General features: G+C 41.0%; 1 protein-coding gene across 1 annotated transcript in view; it reads right to left on the bottom strand.

The window, feature by feature from the left end:
* The window catches only part of lpcat2 (lysophosphatidylcholine acyltransferase 2), a 72,124-nt gene that overhangs the window by 5,272 nt on the left and 39,853 nt on the right, over window positions 1-26,999 (bottom strand). Inside the window, exons 8-13 of the mRNA XM_072547391.1 lie at window positions 21,152-21,206; window positions 8,449-8,531; window positions 7,685-7,810; window positions 3,980-4,133; window positions 1,371-1,469; window positions 7-148 (exon numbers count right to left, since the gene is read on the bottom strand). Coding sequence (XP_072403492.1) covers window positions 7-148; window positions 1,371-1,469; window positions 3,980-4,133; window positions 7,685-7,810; window positions 8,449-8,531; window positions 21,152-21,206 — 659 coding nt within the window. The remainder of the gene's footprint in view (window positions 1-6; window positions 149-1,370; window positions 1,470-3,979; window positions 4,134-7,684; window positions 7,811-8,448; window positions 8,532-21,151; window positions 21,207-26,999) is intronic.

Raw genomic sequence — 26,999 nt, 5'->3', positions numbered from 1 at the left:
ACTCACCGTATGAGATCTTTCCTGCACCTTCCACGTCGATATCGGAGAATAATTTGGAAACATCAAGATCATGCACACCCAAAGAGGATCTCAGGAGAGCAGCAAACTCCTCTTCACTTATATATCCATCTTTATCCAAGTCAAATAACTGCACGAGCAGAGAGAGAATCAACAGAAAATATTTGTATATTATTTAATAAATACTACAACTTGATCAAGTAACTTTACTTAATGCAAAAGACAAAACAGTATGAAAAATTTGCAAATGTTTGGAAAATAGCATGACTTTCTTGACACCCAAACTATTTGCCAACTTCTTAAATTTTAAAGCAAAAGTCAACTCTCTTCAAATAATAAAGAAATACTCTTTCTCATCCTTGATTGACTTAAATTTGTTGATGGTTTAAGCACAGACAGCTAAATTATAGATACAGATTATTTGTATCAAGAAACTAACTGACTCAAAGCAATTATATAAAAAGTTCCAGACTCAGTCACTGTAATGGCAGGGACGCCGACTTCCTTTTTACATAATGAGATCCTAACAATTTTATGTTTCACAGCACCAGCTAAAAAAGAAGCAAGAAAGTTCTGGGATGGCCAGAGGAAAGAAATGGAATCTGGCGTCAGGTACAGATTTTGGGAAAGACTTGTAGCAGGCATTGAGAACTTTTTCACGTAGCAAGTGGTAATAATCTAGAAGTTGCTGCCTATGAGAATGGTGGAAGTAGTTAATAATTTCAAACAAACACTGAACGGGCACTTCAAAGAAATAATCTGGCAGAGCTATTGGGACTACAGCAGGGAGTTAGATTGACTGGAAGGATCTGCAGGGAGCTGGCAAGGACTCGATAGGTTGAATAGCTCCCTCAGTGCCATAAGTGACTATTTCTTGTTCTCACAGCCACAGATCAGCAGCTGTCACATTATTCAATAGAGAATTAGTCAAGGTTCTCAAACTAATCCAGCCGCCAGGATGATAAAATAGACTATGAAGAAGACAGACAAACTCTTGGCACTAACAGATTGTTTAACCAGTCTAAAGGTTGCTTTGTCTTTTGTTGTTCTTATATTTCACTAGCAGGAGGAATTATGCAGTAAATGCCCCCCAAATCAAAAGCATCTTAAAAGGAAGACAAGCATTTCATTTTCCCTACAGAACAGCTTCATGATAGTGAGATCCTAAACCAGGAAAAATGGCAAGTAATTACTTTTAACAGTTTATTTCAAGGATATGTTAACTCTCCATTCAGTTACTTTAACATCAAATGTAAGCATATATAAATGTTTCATTCAATTTGGAAAACACACAGGAGATAGCAAAATCAACAGCTCAAACTCTCCTTGTGGCAATATTGTACTATTTTTACCTTAAATGCAAACTGAATAGTTTCCTCTGTGTTGGCAGGACTACAAAGAACCACCAAACCAATTATATATTCTCTGAAGTCAATGGTGCCATCGCCATTCTAAAAAGACAAAACATCAGTTGGTTATCTTTATATCAATCTCCACTACAACTGCTTGTTAAACTTCAAGTAACTTTAAGAGGGAATTAAATGGATATTTCAATGACAAACTTGCAAGGCTATTGGACTGTGCAAGGGAGTGGGAATGATTAGAATGATCTGCAGGGAACGGGCATGGACTCAGTGGGCTGAATAACTACTTCCTATTCTCACATCCACTAATCAACAGCTATCATATCATTTTACACAACTACTAGTAACTCACAAGGAGCTGTACCATATATTGACGAGGTAACAAAAAGTGACGGCAAAGCTGTTGATGTGATTCACGTGGATTTCCAGAAGGCTTTTAATACAGGGCCACACAATAGACCTACTAGGAAAATTATAGATCACGGGTTGGTGGAAGGTTGGAGATCCACAGGGGGTCAGTATTTGGACCCTTGTTTGTCCTGACCTAGATTAATGATCTGTTTTTCGTGTGCAGGGGACAATTGCTAAGTTTGCAGATGACATTAAACTTGGAAGAATTGTAAACTGCGAGGAGAACATTGTGGAACTCCAAAAGATCATTGACAAATTGGTGTAGAGGGCATACAGGTGGCAAATGAGGTTCAATGCAAAGTGTGAGGTACTACACTTTGGTCAGAAGAATATCGAAAGACAACATAAAATACAGGGAACAATTCTAAAGAGGGTGCAGGAACAGAAGGGCCTGGGTATTTATCTGCATAGATCATTGAAGATGGCAAGACAGGTGGAGAGAGCAGTCACAGAAGTGTACAGAGCTCTCGGATCTATTATTAGGGAGGTTTATTATTAGAGTACAAGAGCAGGGAGGTGATTTGAACTTGTACAATACACTGGTTAGATCTCAGGTTGAGTATTATGCATGGTGTAAACACCACCTGAGTGTGAAATGGGAAACAGTGCAGACTGTGCTAAAGCAATTTACAAGAATAGTTCCAGTAATGAGAAATTTCAGTTGAGGATAGATTAAAGAAATTGGCACTGTTCTCCTTGGAGAGAAGACGGAGAGGAGATTTGTTTAGGTTTCTGGAATCATGAGTGAGCTGGATAGAGTAGATAGGAAGAAGCTGTCCATCCTCGTAAAGGAACGGTAAAGAAAAAGAGGGCATAAATTTAAAGTGATGTGCAAATGAAGCAAGAGTGAAGTGAGTATAAACATTTTCACACAGCAAGTAGTTAGTACATGGATTGCATGCTTGGAATTGTGGTGGAGACAAGTTCAATTGAGGCATTTAAGAGGGCTTTGGATGACTATTTGATAGAAATGGTCTGCAAAGATATGTTGAAAAGGCAAGAGTTTAGCACAAGTGAATGAACCAGGGCCAGCAAGCCTCCTTCAATGCAGTAACAATTCTGTGATTTGTTATTTCTGTGAAATTGTGTTTGAAACTATAGTATTGCATTGAAAACCTGATATAATATTACTTTAAATGCTCAATTTAGAAATAAATTTTCATCTGGACTGAATCAAATTGAAAATTCCATTTCCAGATTTACCCCTGCGGCAAACAGTAACTTGGCACATGGCTAAAATTGAGGAGAAAGTGAGGACTGCAGATGCTGGAGATCAGAGCTGAAAATGTGTTGCTAGAAAAGCACAGCAGGTCAGGCAGCATCCAAGGAACAGGAGAAGCGACGTTTCGGGCATGAGCCCTTCTTCAGGAATGAGGAAAGTGTGTCCAACAGGCTAAGATAAAAGGTAGGGAGAGGGGACTTGGGGGAGGGGTGTTGGAAATGCGATAGGTGGAAGGAGGTCAAGGTGAGGGTGATAGGTCGGAGTGGGGTTGGGGGCTGAGAGGTCAGGAAGAAGATTGCAGGTTAGGAAGGCGGTGCTGAGTTCAAGGGATTTGACTGAGACAAGGTAGGGGGAGGGGAAATGAGGAAACTGGAGAAATCTGAGTTCATCCCTTGTAGTTTCCCTCCAACCACAAGGGATGAGAGCGCCTCATCTTCCACCTAGGAACCCTCCAACCAAAAGGGATGAACTCAGATTTATCCAGTTTCCTCATTTCCCCTCCCCCCACCTTGGCTCCGTCAAATCCCTCGAACTCAGCACCGCCTTCCTAACCTGCAATCTTCTTCCTGACCTCTCCGCCCCCACCCCCACCCAAACTCTGGCGTATCACCCTCACCTTGACCTCCTTCCACCCATCACATTTCCAAACACCCCTCCCCCAATTCCCTCCTCCTTACCTTTTATCTTAGCCTGCTGGACACACTTTCCTCATTCCTGAAGAAGGGCTCATGCCCAAAACGTCGATTCTCCTGTTCCTTGGATGCTGCTTGATCTGCTGTGCTTTTCCAGCAACACATTTTCAGCTCATGGCTAAAATTGCTCAATTACTCATTCAATTATGGACAAAATTCTTCAAACATATTGAATTCTGACAAAAATCTGGGGAAATTTGGGCTTCTTCCTTCCTGAATATACATTTCACTATGAAAAATTATGCTTTGAATAAAATATATAAATAACCTACCCGATCAAAAAGAGAAAACACATCCCTAAGTGGAGGTGTAATTGGCAGTTTCAAGTGATTGGCAAATTCTTCAATACCAATCCTTCCACCCTTGGACACATTGGCAATTGCGGCAAAATTGTCCAGTTGGCTCCGTACATTGTCCCAGTTTAAACTGCAAGAATAAACCAAGCAATCGGAAATAGTTCTAAGTTTGCTAGTTTAATTACATACTTTTTAACTAAGACTTCCCACTTTCGATAAAAGCTGGGTTGGTTTATCACTGGTAATGTTCTTACTTGAGGAATTATTATATCACATGCAATAGGTAGATAAAATGGAAAGAGAGAATGAAATTAAAAGTTACTACAAGTTCTGTCTCTGAAATTTTATGTTTTCTATTGACAACTACAAGATGGTTGGGAGGCCAAGTTCAACGTGCTTCCACAAAATAACCCAGAGCAAAACCTTGGGATTGATTTACATTTTAATAATCATTATTTGATTGAAGAACATACAACAGAAAACCTGACAAGAACCAATCCAGAATACTAACCAATCAATGCTGAAATGGAAAACTGATCTTGATGTGCAAAATAAACCGGTGTTACTGTGGAAAATCAGATTTACATATATTACTATATATAAATAAACAAAATAGTCATGTCAGCCATGACTCAATTGGCAGTGCTCTTGTCTTGGAGTTAAAAGGTTCTGGACTCAGAATCCAGACCACACCAGAACTTGAACATACAAATCAAAGCTGCAAGTTTTTTTTACACAGGGAAAGGTTATTTGAACAATCACTATTCAGCTTCACATTATTAACCCTAGCCAGATCCTACCATTTAAATTATATTCTAAATACTTAGAACATTTGGTGGTGGGTTTTAGTGTTATGATATTCATACGGATCAATAAATTTTAAAAGGTTGAATTTTCCATCCACTGTTGGAAAGAATCAAGTCAGGATTTCATTTCAAGACATTTTCTATAATGAATAAACTAAAATAAACTGATGCAACACATTACTTCAGCAATTAAAACACTAAAAATACATTACAATACAACTTAATTTTATGCCAAGCTCTCCATACTTATATAGCATCAAAAGTTAAGTTTCAACTTCCTTCTAGCTTTCCAGTAGTCTTCCTTCTCCCTGCCACATCAGGGTGAATCTTTCAGTGTCCTTTGAAAGTTAACCCATTGCTCGAGTATCTCCAAAACAGCTCCTCGCAGCTAAATCTATTCTGGAGACTTCTTTTCCTTAAAACTCCGTATGTCTTGTATCTTCAAACAGAGAACTAGCACTAAACAGCTAATGGCTGAACAAAAATAATGTCTTGCCCATTGCTATTCACAACAGCAGCAGCTGCTATTCCCCTTTCCATCTCTCCATGTATATGGTTGTTTTCAGAAAACCAGATGACCCTTCTTTTGTAACAAGGTAAAAAAACTTTCACATGATTTTCTACAGATTTTGCTCACAGGTCACATGGGTCTATCTATGAGCATTAGTGATTTAGTGGCCATACCATCTGTCCAGGTCATTTTGTTCTACCTCAAATTAAAAGATGCATTTTAATATGCACTTTGTTCAGCCATTAGCTATTTAGTGCTAGTTCTCTGTCTGAAGATACAAAACATTCGGAGTTTTAAGAAAAAGAAGTCTCCAGGATATTAAAATCTGATTTTCCACAGTAACACCGGTTTATTTTGCACATCAAGATCAGTTTTCCATTTCAGCATTGATTGGTTAGTATTCTGGATTGGTTATGAAGCGTTGGCATTTGTAACAATAGTGCATTGCCATGATTTGATCATGGCTGTATAATGTTTTATTTGTTATTTAATTCATTAAAGCTCCAGCAGGATAGCTGCAAGGAGGTTACGATATTCTTTTCCCTTCATTTGGTGCATTAAATGGAAACTGGTTCTCTTTGAATGCGTTTCTAAAGATAACCATTTGATGTTTTTTCTTAAACTCATCAACTGACTTTCAAATCAGCTCACAATACCAAACAACCGCTTGTCCATAACTGGTCTTCTTGGCCATCAGTTTTGGTTGAAACACAGCCATGACAGAGTAGTCACAGAGCTGATTTTATTCTTACTGCTTACAGGTTCAAAGACAAAAAGATTCATAAGATCTAACAGGTGATCTTGCAGCCACCTGCTTACCAGTCTGACTTCTTTAAACTTTTATGGAGGAGAGGGAAATATTGAATGGTTCACCTACTGATGGGTTCATTGGGGCTTAAAGTGGACAATTAATGGTCACTCAGGGGCCATGTTCTGCTTCCATCGGTATCTTATTCATGACGGGGAGATCAATGATATGCAGGAAGCTCAGCAACTTGAGCTCGATTGACTGGTTTTGGACCAGTGAGGAATGGGGTGGGAACCTCCTTTACAGGTCTCTTGGTCCATCAGAGGCACACCCTCACACAGAGTCACATCACCTCTTAAGTTCCTTCCAACATCTTCAACCAAGGGTCCCTAACCTCCTCATTGGGGTATGTCCTCAGAGTTAATGCTTCAAGACCGCCCTGCTGAATGCTAAAGAGGAGTCATTTGACTTGAAGCATCAACTCTATTTCTCTCTCTGTAGGTGCTGCCACACCAACTGAGTTTCTCCAGCATTAAGCTTCTGAAACAAAAAGCACGAAGTCAGACTTCTTGTACTTCCCATTTTTGTATGTAGGTTTTCACAAAATGCTTCTGTTGCACAACCACATTAAATGAAGATGTGTGCAAATATAGATGCATAATTTCAGTTGAGAATCTGCATTCAGCAGCCATTTGCACCACTACTGAGATTTATTTATATAGTATTCCTGCCCTGCTAGTTTCTTTTGGGCTTCTTTCTTGCTTTAATTTTTTTCTCATCCTCTCTCCATCACAATTAATTTGATCCTCTTTTTCCATCCATTAACCATTTCAATCCAGCTCTTTTTTTTACTTAAACTGCATAGTTTAACTTTTGGGGGGTGGGGGGGAAAAGGGTGCTTGGAAAACCAGAGGTGACAGTCACCAAATAGAACAAATAGTAAACGCTTAAAGGAAATCAGCACTAAAAACAAAGAAAAATGCTTTGTTGCCTGCTAATTTTAATTGGGAGTGCAGCAGGAAATTAATGAGCAAATTAATATTTTTCCAGCAATTTATGATTTTGTAGCAAATTAATAAGACTGAGTTCTTCTTCAAGTCTTCCTTAAGTTGAAGCAATTAAAATTTGTACCTTGAAGAAGAAAACAGTTTGAAAAAGAAAGCTTTGCAGCACTGTGGAAAAGAAAACTGAAGCCTTTGGGTTAGGACATTGGAATACAAAGAGTCAGACTAATCAAGTACCAGGTTAGAAAGCAGCAAATACCTTACAAAAGGCAATTTCAGAATGCTTTACTAATGAAAATGCATAAGTCCTCCATTTGGATATGAAAAAAAATCAAAGCGGTTAGTCCCTATCTTTCTCTTTTTATGTGCATTGAGGAGATATTTAAAATGCTTAACCTTTGATCACCAGCAGAGGTCAGTGCCTTTCAAAGTGCATCAGATACAGCAAAAGGCTGATTTGACACTGGTTCGAGATACACTTGTATTCATTCGATCCAACTAATTTTGGAAAAAATGCATTTGACATCTAAGTATTTATACTATCATTTAAATATTCAAACTTTCAGCCAAAAACAAGATTCAAAACTATTTCATATAGCCAGATTAGCATACTTGAGCTTTTTGTTAATTTTGGTAAACTCCACCAGGCCAGCTTCCATGGGCAAAGTGAGTTCACCGGCTGAAATCATCAGTCTGCAATCTTCAAACGTGTGATCCGTAACTGGCACATCCAAAGCTCTACAAAAATGACAAAATACATCAAAGCAGACATTTTGCTATGACCAAAATAAATCACGACATTATGTAGCTACAAATTACTGCAGATGCTGGAATCTGTACAAAAAACAACAAAAGGAGATCACAGCCGGTCAGACAGCATCCATGGAGAGACAGCAAGCTACTGTTTCAAGTCTAGATGACTCTTCATCAGAGCTGACAGCAGAGTTGCCCAGCTCTGACGAAAAGTCATTTAGACTCAAAACATTAGCTTGCTCTCTCTCCAAGGATGCTGTCTGACCTGCTGTGATCTCCAGCATTTGTTTTCAGTAAATTGTGACATTAACTGAACAATACTCAAGTTATTTATATTAGGAAGTCACATTTAATAGCCAATTTATTTTGCCAGCATAATAGATGTGTATTAATGATTTTCTATTAAATTCTCAAAATGATACTAAAAACCATCCCCAAAATGTGATAATAGGAGGGAAGCGGAGTAATTATTGAAAACAATTAGTCTTTTTTGTAGTCTTATAGCTTTCTATTTACAAACAAAGTGAAATGATCAGTTTGACAAGGAACTTTGTAAATGAAAATAAAAAAAATCTACAAAATCTTTTATGCAAAACAAATAAAACTTGTTTCAAGTTACTTACAAGGCCATAACACTACGAACTCTATTACCATATAGGAGAGGATCACATTTTTCTTCTTCACTTGGTACATACACAGGCAAAAACTGAAATTGTTAAAGTAAAATTTTATTACCATAGTTTTATTCAATTCAGACAGCGGTATGAAATATCTAAAGCACAAAAATGAAGAAGCTAACTAGCAACATTAAAACAAACCAAATCTGTTTCACTTTATGCCAATTATTCACAACACCAACACAGAAATAGCTGGTAAGGTTACATAATGTAAAACTGACATTAAAACTACAAAGGAGCTGAAAATGTGTTGCTAGAAAAGTGCAGCAGGTCAGGCAGCATCTAAGGAGCAGGAGAATCGACGTTTTGGGCATGAGCCCTTCTTCAGGAATTAAAACTACAAACCAAACTATTGAATGAATATTAAGCAGCTTGACTTCACAGTCTTTGAAAAAATGCTAGAGTCCATTAATAAGGAAGACAACAATAGGAGTTAGAAAAATTTAACACAATCAGAAGCGACACATTTTGTGAAAGTTAAATCATGTTTGACAAATTTGCTGGAGTTCTTTGAGGATAACGAGGAGAGTTGATAAAAAGAGAATCAATACATGTCATGTATTCGGACTGCCAGAAAGCATTTCACAAGGTGCCTTATAAAAGATATCAGATAACCAAGGGGCAAAATGGGAGAAAAGGTCTAAGATCGGTCTCTATCATGAGTGAAAAGTATTTGACAAACTAAGGGGACTGAAGGCAGACAAGTTCTCAGGACCTGACGGCCTACATCTAAAGATTTAAAAGAAAGTGGCTGTAAAGATAGTGGCGGTGGATACAAAGATGTGGGGGTTGGGGTTGATGCATTTTTGAAATATTCCATAACTCACTGGATTCTGGAAATTTCCAATGAATTGGAAACGTGCCAATATGATGCCCCTCTTTCAAGAACGGAGGGAGCCCAGAAAACAGGAAACTATAGGCAAGTTAGCTTAGCATTTGTCTTTGGAACAAATGCTATTAAAGAAGAAATAGCAGGACATTTAGGTGAGCTTAATGCAACCAGAGTCAACATGGTTTTGTGAAGAGAATAATGTTTGATAGGTTTGCTAGAGTTTTTTGAGGATATAACAAGCAGAGTTGATAACGGGAAACCAGCAAATGTAATATATTTCATTTCCAGAAGGATTTCAATAAGGTGTCGCAGAAAAGGTTTTTGCACAAGATAGGAGCTCATGCTAGTGGGGATAATGTATTTGCTTGAAGTGAGGATTGTTTAACACACAGAAGTTAGAATTGCGATTGATGGGTATTTTCAGCTTGGGAAGATGTGGACTGCCACCAGGATCTTAGGACCTCAATAATTTACTATCAACATTAAGACCTGGAGGAGAGGGCAGCGTAATATATCCAAACTTGCCAATGAAATAAAAATAAATAGATGGAAGGACATGTTGTGGTGAGGACATGGAGAATCTGCAAGATAAGTGAGTGAATAAGCAAAAACCTGGTAGATGAAGTTTATCGCAGGAAAATGTGAGGTGATGCATTCTTTGATGTGAAGAATGAAAAGGCAGACTACGATTTAAGTGAAGTGTGTGTCCAGGAAAATGCAGTACAAAGGATTCTGAGTGTTCTTGTGCATGAAACAGAAGAGGTTTGCACGCAGGCACAGCAATTATTTAAGATGACAAATGGACGTTTGACCTTTATTGCGATGAGATTGGGTTATAACTGTATAGGGTGGTGATGGTGAGACTATGCCAAGTGTACAGTTTTAGTCCCTAATTTGAGAAAGATAAACTGACTGAGGGAAATTCACTTAACTAATTCCTAGAATAAAGGAGTTGACTTATTGAGAATGGCTAAGCAGGTTATGTCTTTAAAAATTAGAATTTCGAAGAATGAGGGGCAATCTTATTGAAACACATAAGGTTCTTAGGGGACTTGACAGGGTAGATTTTGTGACTTCTACTAGTGGTGGAATTGGCATGAAAGATAATTTCTTCTTGAGATGGCCATTACCGGGCACTTTAGTGATCCAAACATTACTAGCCACTAGTCTGCTCAAGCCTAGGTCGTGCTGCATTCGGTCATGGATTATTTCAGTATCTGATGGTGCCAAACATTGTGAAATCATCAGTGAACATCTCTACTTCTAACCTTGTGATGGTAGGGTGGTCATTGATGAAACAGTTGAAAATGTTTGGACTTAAGACACTACACTCAGGAACTTCTGTACAGATATTTTGGAGCTCAGATAACTGATCTCCAACAAATACAAATATTTTCCTTTGTGCTGGTGGTTATTCCAATCAGTAGAAAGTTTTCTACCTGATCCCCCCGACTCCAGATTTTTTAATGCTCTTTGACACCATACTTGATCAAATGCAACTTTGATGTCAAGAGCAGTCACTCTCAATGCACTTCTGGAGTTCAACTCTTTTGTCCAAGTTTGAAGCAAGTCTGTAATGAGGTCAGGAGCCAAGTGGCCCTGGCTGAACCCAAACTGAATGTCAGTGAGCAGGTTATTGCGAGGCAAGCTCTGCATGATAGCGCTGTTGATGATCCCTTTTATCACTTACATTGACAATAATTGGCAGGTTGCAAGATACTATATTTTGCATAAGACATGCCAGGGCAATTTCCAACATTGCCAGGTAGATGCCAGTGTCACAGCTGCATTGGAACAGCCTAGCCGGGAGGGGGCGGGGGGGCAAGTTCTGGAGCACAAGTCTTCAGCATAAATGCTGGTGTATTGTCAGGGACCATAGCCTTTGCAATTTTTTTCAGCCATTTCTTGATATCACATGGGTAACATGAGGTGCTGCATTTTGAAAAGGCCTATCACAGTAGGACTTCTACATTTAATGGTAAGATCCTGGGGAATGTTGCTGAATAAAGAGACCTTGGAATGCAGGTTCATAGTTCCTTGAAAGTAGAGTTGCAGGTAGATAGGAGAGTGAAGGTGGCATTTGATATGATTGCCTTCATAGGTTAGGAGCATTGAGTATAGCAGATGGGAGGTCTTGTTGCAGCTGTACAGGACATTGGTTGGGCCACTATTGGATTACTGCATGTAGTTCTGGTCTCCCTGCTTTAGGAAGGATGTTGTGAAACTTGAAACGTTTCAGAAAAGATTTACAAGGATGTTGCCAGGGTTGGAGGATTTGAGCTACAGGGAGAGGCTGAAAAGGCTGAGGTTATTTTCCCTGGAGCATCAGAGCTGGAGGGGTGACCTTATAGAGATTTATAAAATCATGAGGGGCATAGATAGGATAAATAGACAAGGTCTTTTCCCTGGGGTGCAGGAGTCCAAAACTGGAAGGCAATTGTTTAAGGTGAGAAAGGAAAGATTTAAAAGGGGACCTTTTAAATCGCAATGTTTTCAAGCAGAGGGTGGTGCATGTATGGGAATCAACTGCCAGAGGAAGTGGTAGAGGCTGGTACAATTACAACAATTAAAAGGCATCTGGATGGGTATATGAATAGAAAGGGTTTAGAGGCATATTGGCCACATTCTGAAAAATGGGACTTGATTTAATTTAGGATATCTAGTCAGCAGGAATGAGCTGCACCAAAGGGTCTGTTTCTGTGTTGTACATCTCTATGGCTGAATCAACTGGTTGAAGATTGGCATCAGTGATGCTGGGTTCTTCTGTAAGTTCGAGATAGTGAGGACTACGGATGCTGGAGATTTTCAGAGTAGATGAAGTATGGCATTGGAAAAAGCACAGCAGGTCAAGCAGCATTTGAGGAGCAGGAGAGTTGACATTTTGGGCAGGACCCTTCATCAGGACTGGCCAAAACATCAACTCTCTTGCTCCTCAGATACTACCTGACCTGCTGTGCTTTTTTCCAGTACCACTCTCTAACTTTTGTAAGTTGCCAAGCTAGATCAGACACATAGCATTTCTGGTTGAAGATTGTTGCAAATGCTTCAGCATTATCCTTTCCAATAATAGTTTGGGTTTCTCCATTATTGAGGATGGGGACACGTGTAGAGGTCCTCTTCCAGTGAGTTATTTAATTGATCCAGGTCCATTGATTCTGGAATCAATTTGCTTGATTTATCATTTGCTGTTTACACTGACAGGCGTGCAAATAGACCAATGTTATTGCTTTAATTACTCATTTTTGCATCTGGTGTTGGTCTCTGCACACCCTCTTGCACTCTTCATTGATTAGGATTGACCCCTTGGTTCAATCATAATAGTATTGGCAAAAGAGGGGAATATGCCAGGTCATGAGAACTGTGCAGTGGTCACCCCTACTGATACAGACATGAGAAGATGCATCTATGGCATAAAGAGAAGCAAAAAGGTTAAGCATTATTTTTGCCTCTAGTTGGTTCCTTCATTCCGTGCCACAGAGTCATTCTAGCAACAAAGACCTTTCAGTCTTGACCAGCTTAGTCAGTACTATAGCTGCAGAGTCATTCTTGATGGTGGATATTTAAATCCCTCACACACAGCACATTCTGCACCTTTGTTACCCACAGTACTTTGTCCAAGTGCTGTTCAACATGGAGAAGTACTGATTATCAGTCGTGGGGGGGGGGGTGATAAAAGTATATTTGTATAAAGTACAAGATCAGAATAGCTAAAGTGAACTGAGGAAATAGGTCAACAGGTAAGAAAGCAGAGAAACAGTAGAAGACAATGAGATATTGCAAACCTCTCAGCCATATTTCACTCGGAAAACATGATTGAGAGAAGGATGTGCCATCCCTGGTTGACTAATAAAATTAAAGATAGCATCAAACTGAAAGAAAGTGTCCAACACTGTGAAGATTAGTGGTGAGTTAGAAAATTGTTAATTTATAAAATCTGTAAAAAAAAAAGCACTATTTAAAAAGGAGGAAACTTTAACTATGACAAAAATCAAACTCAAATTTCTAAACGGATAGTAGTAAGCATCTCCACAAGGATAACAGGCAACAGGGAGTTTAGTTTATTGTTCTCCTCTTTTGTTTGTAAATTATGATACTGAATTACTTTTAAAACATCATTTCTGTTTCTTTGCCATCTTAAAAGAGGCCATGACTGGTTTCCCCTAAAGCCTCTGCTGATGAAGCCCATTTTTTAAATGATCTGAAGCAAACTAATTCTAGGGTTTTAAAAGGATAGTTTATTCAATGTTCAAACACAGGGCTAAATTTTCAGCATACGTATAGGCATAAACACACAAGGAAGAAAAAAAACAAAGGAAAAGTCATGATTCCAAACAAATGGAGAGAAAGATTCTTGTGTGTCAGAGTCCAGCAAGTCAATACCCAGTGAAAGGTTCTTATAGTTGGCTGTTCAGGCAGTTTAGGAACTAGTTCAGTTTTTTGTCCAGATTTCCTCCGAAAATGAGACTTCAAGAGAAGTCAAAAGTAGAGGTAGACTTTGGTTCGGCCTCAAGTGCCCTTTTGTCTATTTCAATTTTTGTCCTAAAAAATGTCTCAATAGAGAGTGAGAGTTGTACACTTAAAGCTAGTTTTAAAAAATGTCATGTGACAAGAGTTTCTGAAATGGGGCATTTTACTCCTCCAACCATTGTGTGGTGGGAGATAATTGTGGGGCTGGTAGCACCATTTCAATCATAATAAGTTTCAATGTTTTCCCTTTGTACAAAATTAGGAAGGGTAGACACTGTCTGTTGCTCCTTTGGGTTTTATTGCAACACTCAAAGTGGAAGTGCAAAATTACAGAGGGATGATGATTTGGATCTTTCTTGGTAATTGCTGGAAATTTCTAAAAGCAGTCAAGTTGCCCAGTCTACATCTGATAGTGGCTATTTTATGCATGAATCAATTTTATAAAATAAACGAGAGTACAATTGCAAAATTCAAAAAATTGAGATTTCTTTGCATGTCTTGCAGGTATAATATTCTAACGGCTATCAGGAAGAAAATTAATTCTATATCATTTTTAAAAAGGATTTTCTTGAAAAATTTTTTTTAAATCTACACATGCATTCGGGAAATAATTCCTGACAGTTAAACATACAACTAGCAGGAGAATATCTTTCTCTGTTGAATTCTGTGCGTTCATACTCAGAACAGGATGCTGTGTCAACTAATGTTAATATTTTTTCTGTAGCTTTAAAGGCTGTAAGAACCAACTCCAATCAAACAATGTCATGTTGATGCTTTGCACTTCAGAAATTATCAAAAGCCTCATGGCTTGCACACTTAGTAGGGTGGTTTGCAAATTTTGTAAAAACTTCTGGGCACACTTCTTTTCACATTCTGAGATTTTGTTTTATTTGCACTGTGGTTTAACAGGGCATCCAGGTACAAACAAGGACTGCAGATGCTGGAAACCAGAGTCTAGATTAGCGTGGTACTGGAAAAGCACAGCAGGTTAGGCAGCATCTGAGGAGCAGGAAAATCGCATAAACCACATCATCCAAAGACATTTCTGTCACCTCCAAACAGACTCCACCACCAGGAATATATTTCCCTCCCCACCCCTTTCCGCAAAGACCGTTCCCTCCGTGACTACCTGGTCAGGTCCATGCCTCCCCCCCCTCCCCCCGCAAAACCTGCGCCCACACCTCCTCCCTCACCTCTATCCAAGGTCCCAAAGGAGCTTTCCACATCCACCAATGTAATTTATTATATCCGTTGCTCCTGATGCAGTCTCCTCTACATTGGGGAGACTGGACGCCTCCTAGCAGAGCGCTTTAGGGAACATCTCCGGGACACCCGCACCAATCAACCCCACTGCCCTGTGGCCCAACATTTCAACTCCCCCTCCCACTCTGCCGACGACATGCAGGTCCTGGGCCTCCTCCACCGCCACTCCCTCACCACCCGACGCCTGGAGGAAGAACACCTCATCTTCCACCTTGGAATACTTCAACCCCACATGGCATCAATGTGAATTTCACCAGTGTCCTCATTTCCCCTTCCCCCACCTCACCTCAGCTCCAACCTTCCAGCTCAGCACCGTCCTCATGACCTGTCCTACCTGTCTCTCATTACCTGTTAGTTAATCTGAGAACTTCCTTGTTCCCCTTCCATGTTGGAAAGGTAGTGTCAACAAAAGGCATCTGGATGGGTATATGAATAGGAAGAATTGGGAGAGGTATAGGCTGGGTGCTAGCAGGTGGCAATAGATTGGGTTGAGATAGCTGGTCGGAATGGACAAGTTGGACCAAAGGGTCTGTTTCTGTGCTGTACATCTCTATGACACTAAGCCAGACTTTCTGCACATCCGCTAGGGTGGGAGTCTCCTTCCATTCAAAATTTTCTGCTTGGTTCAGGACTCAGGTCCCTATTCTGTCCTATACTTTTGGACAGACATCCTGCTCATCAGGCAGGGGTATGAGCTATTTCTCATGCAAAGCAAGGGGAGGCTGTTAGGATGTGTTTGCAGGACCTTCCCGGTGTCTGTCCCTAACTGCAGAAGGTGGAATTCAGACAGCCAGCCCTTATTCAGCAGAGGCCCAGCTTTCCTTCCTTGTAAAATAGGAGGTAGGTAGCTTTCTCATCTGGAGCTGGAACCTCTCTGGTCTCACATTAAATAGGAAAAGGAGGTCTCAAACATACGTCCATCCGTTACGATAAATTTGCCATCTAGGTTTGGGAATGTTCTGTGCCTGTATTTAGACCTAGGAGAGAGATTTGACGAGCCACACTTTGGCTGCATCTCCTTAAACCTTTCCTACTCCCATCTCAGCCTTTTTTGCTTCTCTCTAGCTCAACTGAGTACTGCGCACCAGTTCTGGAAGCTTCGGAGTTAGCAGCCTCTGAACTGATTTTTGGGTGAAAGTAAGCACATCCCAGCCACAAAATGGTTGATAAAGCTGCAAGAGAGGATCCTAAAGAGGGTACCTCTTGCTTACAAGGTAATTAATTACCCAATTTAGTAACGTTGAATGGGCTGGTCCATATTTTACACTATGTCTTTTAGCATACCCTGGTTATTCGCTTTTACTGTCAGTTCATCTGCATTAGAACCATTCTAGGCCTCATTTCAACCTAGCAAGGAAAGTATGCCAATTTGATTCCTTGGCTCATTTCCTTCTTTTCATGAAATATATAGGTCCATTCTTGACCTCTTAATTTTACTGGTCTGCTCTCAGCCTATAGCTTCCTCAAATCAGCTTATCCCCAATGAGTTTTGCACCCCCTGCAAAGCTTCTGGCACATACTCCAGCCTTCCGACAACTGTGCAGAGCTGTGGTTAATTGATTAGTTTGTATAGCCTCTCATGACTGTCTCCTGATGCCTATCCTGACATATTTAGACACAATGGACTCTTTGCTGAACTTTTCAATTCTATGATTCTGTCCTGATGTCTTTTCATCAGCAAGTTGAGATTTAATATTTTTGTGACACACTCACATAAGCATGCAAAGAAAGAGGGAAAAAAGAAAATTAGTTATCATTCTTGATTTGTTAATGATATGGTTATTAATTCAGGTGTTGGTCAAAGTCAAAATCCAGTCGGTCAAAATGTGGTGAAGATGTTTGCAGTTGGCCAGAAATCATTTTCATAGAAGCTCAAATGCAAATGAAAACAACATATGGCCCTTTAAGGCTGTGAACTAATTTACATTTCATGCAAAATACAAGACTCTTCCTCGGAGACAGGCTTCAAAAGGAATGAATGAGAGACTGGGGGCAAGTTTCAGATCATAAGATATGGGAGCAGAAGCACGTTGTTCAGCTATTCGATCACAGTTGATTGGTATTGAGAAATCTTTCTCCCGCCTTCTCCCTGTAATCCTTGCTCCCCCAATCACAAGTCTGTTTTCAACGCTTGACCTCGACAGCCTTCTGTGGCAACATGTTCCATAGGTTCACCATCTCTTAAGTGTAACTGGGGCTGATTTTATAATCTTCAACTCCACTTTGCTACCTTATCCGCATAACGCTTGATTCCTTTACTGATTAGAAGGTGTCTATCTCAGACTCAACAGCCCTGTGATAAAGAATTTCACACATTCACTCTCCTCAGACAGAAAGGAAAACTGCCTCTTCTGTCTTAAATTGGTGATCCCTTATTGCAAGATTAAGCTCTCAGGTGACAAACAGAGTAGACAGGGAAAACTTTCCCGTTAGTGGAGGGATCAATGACCAGGGATTATTATTTTGAAGTGAGGGGCAGGAGGTTTAGAAGGAACATGAGAAAAGCTTTTTTTTAAAAAAATCCAGGTGGTGGGAATTTGGAATTCAATGTCTCACACCATTTAAGAAGTCGCTACAGTCTTAACAGACTCCATTCTCTCATTAGTGTGAGACTCTCAGTATCTATGTATCTACATTGTCAATTCCTCTAAGAATCTTATATATTGCAATAAGGTCTCTCATTCTTTTAAACTCCAATGAGTACAAGCCCAACGACTCAACCTTACCTCGAGAAAATCCTTGTATACCTGCAATCAACCCAATAGGCCTTATCTGGACTGCCTCCAAAGCTAGTACATCTTTCCTCTGATAAAGGGACCAAAACGTCGTTTTCCAGCTGGTCTGACTAGTACCTTGTATAGCATTCTGGATTAGTGGTGCTGGAAGAGCACAGCAGTTCAGGCAGCATCCAAGTAGCTTCGAAATCAACGTTTCAGGCAAAAGCCCTTAATCAGGATAAAGGGCTTTTGCCCGAAACGTTGATTTTGAAGCTACTTGGATGCTGCCTGAACTGCTGTGCTCTTCCAGCACCACTAATCCAGAATCTGGTTTCCAGCATCTGCAGTCATTGTTTTTACCTTGTATAGCATTAGCAAGGCCTCCCTAGTATTTTTATACTCCATTTGTTTTGGAATAAAGGCCAGTATCCACCTGTGTTCCCTATTATCCACTGAACTGGATGTTAGCTGCATCTGATTCGTGCCAAATCCATGTTGCAGCCTTCCTCATTTAAATAATATTCAACTTTTCTATTTATCTTGCAATGCACATAACCTCACATTTCCTACATTTTATTCCATTTGCCAAGTTTTCGCCCACTCACTTAACCGGCCTATACTTTAAGTGTTATTGTCTCACCCTCAGTACTCAGCTGCTCACCTATTTGTGTCATCTGCAGACTTGGCGATAATACAATATATATTATTGACATGAATGACGAAATGAATGTAAATAACTGCAGCCCCAGCACTTTTCCCTGTGGCACTCCAGTAGTTACAGACTACAATCCTGAAAATGCCCCATTAATTCCAACTCTGTCTTCTATTAGCTTCTCGATCCTCTATCTGCACTCATACATTATCCCCAATACCATGGGCTCCAAGAGAGCCTTGTTATCTAAGGGACCTGTGTTCACTGTGGTCTCTCTCTTCATATTTACAGATGTTCCTCCTGCCTGTTTTTGTTACTCGTTAGTTTGCCCACGGTTTATTTTCTGCGCTGTTTTAGTCATCTTTTGTTGGCTTTTAAAATATTCCCAGTTCTCTGACCCAATATACCGGCCACTACAGCGGACAGCTCGAACTGACAACCGGAAGCAGCAGAGACAGGCCACTATAAATGCAGGAAGAAACAGCACAGATGAGCTTCACAGGAGGCTCCCAAGCACTGAGGATGTCACCGAGACAGGGGACGAAACGTTTGCAAGACAAATTCCCAGCTCGGCGAACAGAACCACAACAACGAGCACCCGAGCTACAAATCTTCTCCCAAACTTTGAATCTCTGATTTAAGTCTAATCTTTGCCATATCATTTTTTTTCTTTCAATTTTATACTATCCTCCAATTTGTTAGTTAACCACGGCTGGTTAGGTTCTAGAATCCTACTTCCTCACTGGCCTGAGCCAAACTGCTTATTGTCTGTTCCAATGTTAAAAAACACTCTCAAAAATGAAGTTCAGAGCTGTATATTAAAAAGCTACCGAAACATCTGACTTTCAAATAATATGGACAAGGCAATTCAACCAAATTAGGTGGTTTCAACGTGTCTAAAAATCATTTAAGGAGGTAACTGTGGGGCTGTTAGTATCAGGTCAGCCATGAGTTTCAATGCTGCCCTACATTCAGAAGTGGTTGTGGTAGACAGGGTCTATTGCTCCTTTGCGTAACGCTTGTCAAACAAATGAGAGGTGCAAAATTCTATAGAGTCAAGAGTTAGTTTTTGCCTTGGCAATTGCTGAAAATTTTTAGAAGTAGCCATTGTGCTAATCTGCATTTAATAATAGACATTTTAAAACTGGCAAGAGTTCATTTGAATGAGACAGTATAGCCTTTTGTTTTAGAAAGGACAGTATTATCTCCTTCCAGGCCTTGCAGGCATGGCTTTCCTTCAGCCGTCAGGAATAAAGATCTATTTAACTTCAACAGGACCTCTTGCAGAAAGAAATAAAGTATAGTTATTTACGCCTGATAGATAAAACTCGCAAGAGAAGTTTCTTTGTTGCATTCTAAGGGTTCATACTTGGGAAAACTTGTCAGCTAATGAGGGATTTCTTTTCTTTAGGGTATAAGGCTTCAACAGCCAATGTAACATCTCTGCTCAGAGGAAATTAAGGAATTATAGGGCAGTTTTGATGTCTGCCATAGGGAAAATGCACTAATAAGATAATATGACCAAACAGGCAGGAGGCAAAAATTGATAGTTTTTGAGCTGCAAGCAATAATGAGTGGAATGTCACAGGGATTAGTGCTGGTGCCTCAACGATTTACAATTTCAATCAATGAAATGGGTGAAGAGACTGAGTGTATGCAGAAAGTAAATTGTCCCGAAGTCAGAGCCTACGCAAATCTCTGTAGACTGTAACGGAGCAGTCTAAAAATAGGCCAGTAGAGTAAAGCATGAGAATAACTTGACTACTTTAGCCAGAAGAATAGAAAAACAATATATTGTGCAAACCAAGAGACAGCAGAATTCTACAAGTCATAGGGATCTGGGTGTCCTTATATATATATTATGTAAAGCTGATATGCAGGGGCACAAGTGAAGGAAGGCAAACAAAAAGCATTTTTTGCAAATAAAATCAAGAATAAACATAGGGAAGTAATGCTACATCTGTACAGTGAGATCCTGGTGTAGTGTACACACTCTTGGTCTCCATAACAAAAGGCATAGCTGCAGTTGAAACAATTCAAAAAAGGTCTACTCATTTTGTAAGCATTTTGTAATGAAAAGTTGAACAGGACAGATCTGGTTCCATTGGAGTTAAGAAAAAAAGTTGGGCAATCTTACTGAAATATGTGACTTGAGGGGGCTTGACAGGACGGATGCTGACAGAGAGGATGTTATCGCTGCCTGTGTGTTGGGGTCTCGAACTATGGGACAGAGTCTAAAACATGAGACATCTCCCTTTTAAGAGGGAGGGGTAGGGAGCATTTTCTTTTGTGCTGTTAAGTCTACAGAACTCTCAACACCTGAATGCTGTGAAGGCTGAGTCATTGAACACATTCAAGGCTGAATTAGATAGATGTTTGATCAAGGGATCAAGGGATCAACTCACAGGCATGGAGTGAGTTGGGGCAGGCAATAAATGGAGTTCGTAATGATTGCATCAATTGGTCAGGCAGGCACAAAGGGTGAATGGCCTGCTCTTCTAATACTTATGCTGTGATTCATGTTCAACCCAAAAAACAATTAATCATTCTTCGCATTCGAATTATCCATTCCATTTGGAACATCTTGATCACGTCTCCTCCTATTTTTTCTTTTCCTCAATAAAAGATTCGTTTCAAATTTCCTATAATCATGAGGTCCAAGTGAATGGAAAGATATATTCAACGGCAGAGGCCAAGAACTATCATTTATATCCTTACCTCAACTTCCACTTTTGAATAGGGTTGACATAATGTTAAAAACACAAGTGTCATCCTGCAAAACAAACAGAAATATTTGAAAAACAAAAATAGAGAATTCTGAGAGCAAACTGTGCATGTTTTTACCAAAGATGACAAAGTCCACTGTATTGTAAACCTAACGAGATTACCAAGAGTGTTCATTTAACAGGTCACTTAAAAATAATTCATCAACAGCACGTGTGCATATTTGAACACACTACCATGCAGTTTTGGGATTCTATATTCACAGTGAATCATTTCCATCAGCTTACATGAGCTATTGGGGATATTAAAGACATTTCCTAGTAAAAGACAGCAAATGAATATGTAACAGCTAACCCATGCACATACCCACTGGTGTTAAAGACTTTTGATCATCAATAACTGCAGGCAAGGTAGATTATTTGGGTCACCTTGAGTTACACCAGAAGCTCACCCTAATGCAGCAAATTATTGACGCTTAAATAATTTCAGGATTTTCATTTCCATTACTTTCTCAAGTACACATCCCACAAAATTACATGTTATGTAAAATCTTTGAAGTCAAACCTACATTTAGTTTTCATTAATGTGAAACTGAATCTATGGAGAGTTGATGGTGGATTGAAAGTCAAGATATGGCTTTCCTATATGGAATCACACAAATAAAAGCTAAATGCTGGAAATCTGATAGAAAAATAGGAAGGGCTGGGAAATGTCAAGTCTGGCAACACCTATGGAGAGGGAAGAGAGTCAATGTTGAGTCATGACAGTAAAAGGAGGAGAAAGTTTAGACTAAAAACATTAACTTTGATGAGTTTCTCCAGGGACTTTGTTATTATTTTAAAATCTCAGTTGGAGACAGAGATTTAATTTTAAAAATCAGACTGAAAAATTGAAAATTCTCTCAAAACTGTTTTACTTTTGAAAGATATCATGATACCTTCCTCCTCATACAAAAATGAAACAAAGGCTGTTTCTGAAATTTGAAAGCTAGATTTTGCATTTAAGGACAATTTTTTGACTCTCCTTAACTCTTTTTTAGATGACACAATCATGTAGGAACAATACCTTCTGTATTTATATGACATATGGGATATTTGAACTCGCACAGAATTAAAATCACTAAGAATTATTAACCCTCAAGTAAACTTAAAGATATAACACAGGGAGAAAGCAATAATTTCCTAGACAATAGTATTTAAGTTGGTATGAGACAACAAGCATACGTTACCAAGAGTTTTTTTCAAAGTAACTGGCATGGATGTACTTGCACACACAAAAAAAAGTTATCACCCTAACCACACCTTGCTGTGTCTGGTGAGGTCTCAGCTAACATATCTCCATCACATAAACACAAAGCTGGAAGAATGTAATCAAGCAGTTTTCACTGCTTTTCACTGCATCTCATCTCAAGTTCAGACTGAAATATAACAATGGGCATTATTCATTACAAACAGGATCCTCTGCACCAATCTCCCCCTGAAAACCGATGGGGCTAAAGGCTAATGGGTTGGATTCTGGGATAATTCAGGAAATAGCTACAGAGTGGGATTCTAGAAAAATTCCAGAGGATTGAAAAACTGTTAATGTAGATGTGGTAAAGCAACTGAGAGAGAAAGAGGATTGCTGTGAGGGCTCTTGAAAGCTTTTAAAGCAAACCTTCAGTAAGCAGCCAATGAGCAAGAGGAGATTATGACTTCCAAGAAGCAGAAGATATTACAGGCAAACAATGTGATGCCAGTCTATTTAAATGGTAATGTGATAGATGACGTGCTGTTGCGAGTAACCATGGGCCTCACTGTTGTGGGTACAGTCTATGTTATGTATGAACTCTTTTACATTGCCAAGCCTGCTTGGTCAAGATAGCAGCAAGGTAAGACACTCCAGTTGGAATTCCTCTTTTTCTTCCCTCACCCCCAACGCTTAACTACCCCTACCTAGAGGAGTCGTTGCGACCGGAGACTTGGCAGGAGCTGAGCGCATGGGCCCTGTCCCGCAATGGTAGCAAAAGGAACATGGGCCAGGGACAGCAGGAGTGACAGAATAGGAGAAACCAGGGACCAGAGTGGCACATAATGAAGGAAATCCTGGTACAATTGTTTGACTTTGCCCTGGCAACACGTGCTGAACTACTGTTTGGAATTCTCTATTGACTGTAATAAAAATCCTTTTCACAATATTATAACCATCTCATTTCTTACTCCCATTCTCAGACTCTAAGTAATCCTACTGTTTTCCTTTTTAATTCTCTTTTGTATAACACGACTGTTTTTTCACCACCCCCATTCCCCCTACCATCACACCCACTCCAGTTACAGGTTCCGCCCCCACTCCCAGCTCTACACCCACACCAGATCCCAGCTCCCAGCCCTGCCAAGTTTTCACCATCCCCCAGACCTCCCCTTCACTGAGGACGAACGATCAGTCCTCAGCAAAGGACTCACCTTCATCCACCTCCGTCCAGGCATCAATGAATTTAATACACGCCGTGACGTCAAACAATTCTTCCGTTGCCTCTGCCTCCGAGCTTACTTTCACAATCAGGACTCCCGCCCACCTTCCGAGGACCCCTTCACCCACCTCCAACACACTGCATCCACCTGGACACCCCGGGCTGGCCTATTACCTGCCCTCGACCTCTTCATTTCCAACCGCCGCCGGGACATTCACCGCCTCAACCTGTCTACCTCCCTCCCCCACTCCAACCTCTCACCTTCACAACACGCAGCCCTCCAATCCCTCTGCTCCAATCCCAACCTCACCATCAAGCCAGCGGATAAAGGGGGTGCAGTGGTAGTCTGGCGCACTGACCTCTACACCGCTGAGCCAAACGCCAACTCGAGGACACCTCTTCCTACTGCCCTCTCGACCATGACCCCACCCCCCATCACCAAACCATACAGAACCTCATCACCTCAGGAGATCTTACACCCACAGCTTCCAACCTCATAGTCCGGGAACCCCGCACTGCCCGGTTATATCTCCTTCCCAAAATCCACAAGCCTGACCACCCTGGCCGACCCATTGTCTCAGCATGCTCCTGCCCCACTGAACTCATTTCTACCTACCTCCACACTGTCCTATCCCCCCCCAGTCCAGGAACTCCCCACGTACATTCGAGACACCACCCATGCCCTCCACCTCCTCCAAGACTTCCGTTTCCCCGGCCCCCAACGCCTCATCTTCATCATGGATATCCAATCCCTCTACACCTCCATCCACCATGACCAGGGCCTCCAAGCCCTCCGTTTTTTCCTCTCCAGACATCCCCAGCAGTACCCTTCCACCGACACTCTCATTTGTTTGGCCGAACTGGTCCTCACCCTTAATTTCTCCTTTGAATCCTCCCACTTCCTCCAGACCAAAGGGGTAGCCATGGGCACACGTATGGGCCCCAGCTATACCTGTCTCTATGTAGAACAGTTGATCTCTCGTAATTACACCGGCACCACTCCCCACCTCTTGCTCCGCTACATTGATGACTGCATTGGCGCCACCTCGTGCTCCCGCGAGGAGGTTGAGCAATTCATCAACTTCAACACATTCCACCCTGACCTTAAATTTACCTGGACCATCTCTGACACCTCCCTCCCCTTCCTGGAGCTCTCCATCTCCATGAATGACGACCGACTTGACACTGACATTTTTTACAAACCCACCGACTCCCAAAGCTACCTGGATTACACCTCTTCCCACCCTACCTCTTGCAAAAATGCCATCCCGTATTCCCAATTCCTCCGCCTCCGCCGGATCTGCTCCCAGGAGGACCAGTTCCACCATAGAACACACCAGATGGCCTCCTTCTTTAGAGACCGCAATTTCCCTTCCCACGTGGTTAAAGATGCCCTCCAACGCACCTCGTCTACATCCCGCACCTCCACCCTCAGACCCCACCCCTCCAACCGTAACAAGGACAGAACGCCCCTGGTGCTCACCTTCCACCCTACCAACCTTCGCATAAACCAAATCACCCGCCGACATTTCCGCCACCTCCAAACAGACCCCACCACCAGGGATATATTTCCCTCCCCACCCCTCTCTGCCTTCCGCAAAGACCGTTCCCTCCGTGACTACCTGGTCAGGTCCACACCCCCCCTTACAATCCACCATCCTATACTGGCACTTTCCCCTGCCACCGCAGGAACTGTAAAACCTGCGCCCACACCTCCTCCCTCACCTCTATCCAAGGCCCTAAAGGAGCCTTCCACATCCATCAAAGTTTTACTTGCACATCCACTAATATCATTTATTGTATCCATTGTTCCCGGTGCGGTCTCCTCTACATTGGGGAGATTGGGCGCCTCCTAGCAGAGCGCTTTAGGGAACATCTCCGGGACACCAATCAACCACACCACCCCGTGGCCCAACATTTCAACTCCCCCTCCCACTCTGCCGAGGACATGGAGGTCCTGGGCCTCCTTCACCGCTGCTCCCTCACCACCAGACGCCTGGAGGAAAAACGCCTCATCTTCCGCCTCGGAACACTTCAACCCCAGGGCATCAATGTGGACTTCAACAGTTTCCTCATTTCCTCTTCCCCCACCTCACCCTAGTTCTAAACTTCCAGCTCAGCACTGTCCCCATGACTTGTCCAGACTTGTCCTACCGGCCTATCTTCTTTTCCACCTCTCCACTCCACTCTCTCCTCCTTGACCTATCACCTTCATCCCCTCCCCCACTCACCCATTGTACTCTATTCTACTTTCTCCCCACCCCTACCCTCCTCTAGCTTATCTCTCCATGTTTCAGGCTCACTGCCTTTAGTCTTGATGAAGGGCTTTTGCCCAAAATATCGATTTGGAAGCTTCTTGGATGCTGCCTGAACTGCTGTGCTCTTCCAGCACCACTAATCCAGACCCAGGTGCTTATACCTAAGCTGACGCCAAAAAAGGCAATCATTGTAAAGACTTTTCACTGTACTTCCATACCGGAGTACAAGCGATAACAAAGGATATTCTGATTCTGAAGAAGTAACTCAGCTTGCAGCCATGCCAAACCCTCTCTTACAGTCGACAACACTACCTAAATGTTAAACTGTAAATTATCAGAAAGTTGACTTTTCAAGTGTCTGTTCACGATTTAAGGGAACAGTTTTTACTTGATAATGTAGCTTACATAACTAAGCATGTGATTTATCACGTGAAAAAATGATGAAATTTAGAGTTTAATCTCAACTTAAAGGTGGAAATATTTGCAACCAGAAACTGGATAATAAATACCGTCCTGAAGAATGAGAACATACTTTCATGAGTGTTTCACCACTGATGTATAAATTAGAGGACATTCACACCACAGCTTCTGCTTTTACAGTTCCTCATTTGTTTAACAGGAATGCATTTACCACTTTGATCCCAGAAACATTTTCATCCTATTTATTATTCACAACTTCAAAAAAATTATGTTCATTTGAATTTGCTATAGGATAATACCACTCATTCAGATCACGTTCGCCTTACTTTCAAAAGCTGCCTTTTTGTTTTTACAGAAATCAGGTATCACTGTGCACAAGATTTCCCTTTATCCGTTCAAGCTGCCCAAGTCAAACTGACTGTTCCCAGTGACACACACGGAGTCAACCAATAACTATGCCTGGACCATCAACTTGGTTTAAGATACTCTTTGGTCTGCTCAAAATTTGTTGGTCATCTTGTTGTAAAGTCATGTTCTTGGCTGACTAAGAGACTGGCACATTTCAAGTTTCAGGATTACGTGCTTAGATTCACACTAAGCCTTAGGGTAAAAGTGAGGACTGCAAATGCTGGAAACCAGAATTTAGATCAGAGGGGTGCTGGAAAAGCACAACAGGTCAGGCAGCATCCAAAGAGCAGGAAAATCGACGTTTCGG

Source organism: Chiloscyllium punctatum, chromosome 26 (assembly GCF_047496795.1).
Source record: "Chiloscyllium punctatum isolate Juve2018m chromosome 26, sChiPun1.3, whole genome shotgun sequence".
Taxonomy (NCBI): domain Eukaryota; kingdom Metazoa; phylum Chordata; class Chondrichthyes; order Orectolobiformes; family Hemiscylliidae; genus Chiloscyllium; species Chiloscyllium punctatum.
This window is presented reverse-complemented; position numbering and strand designations above follow the sequence as displayed.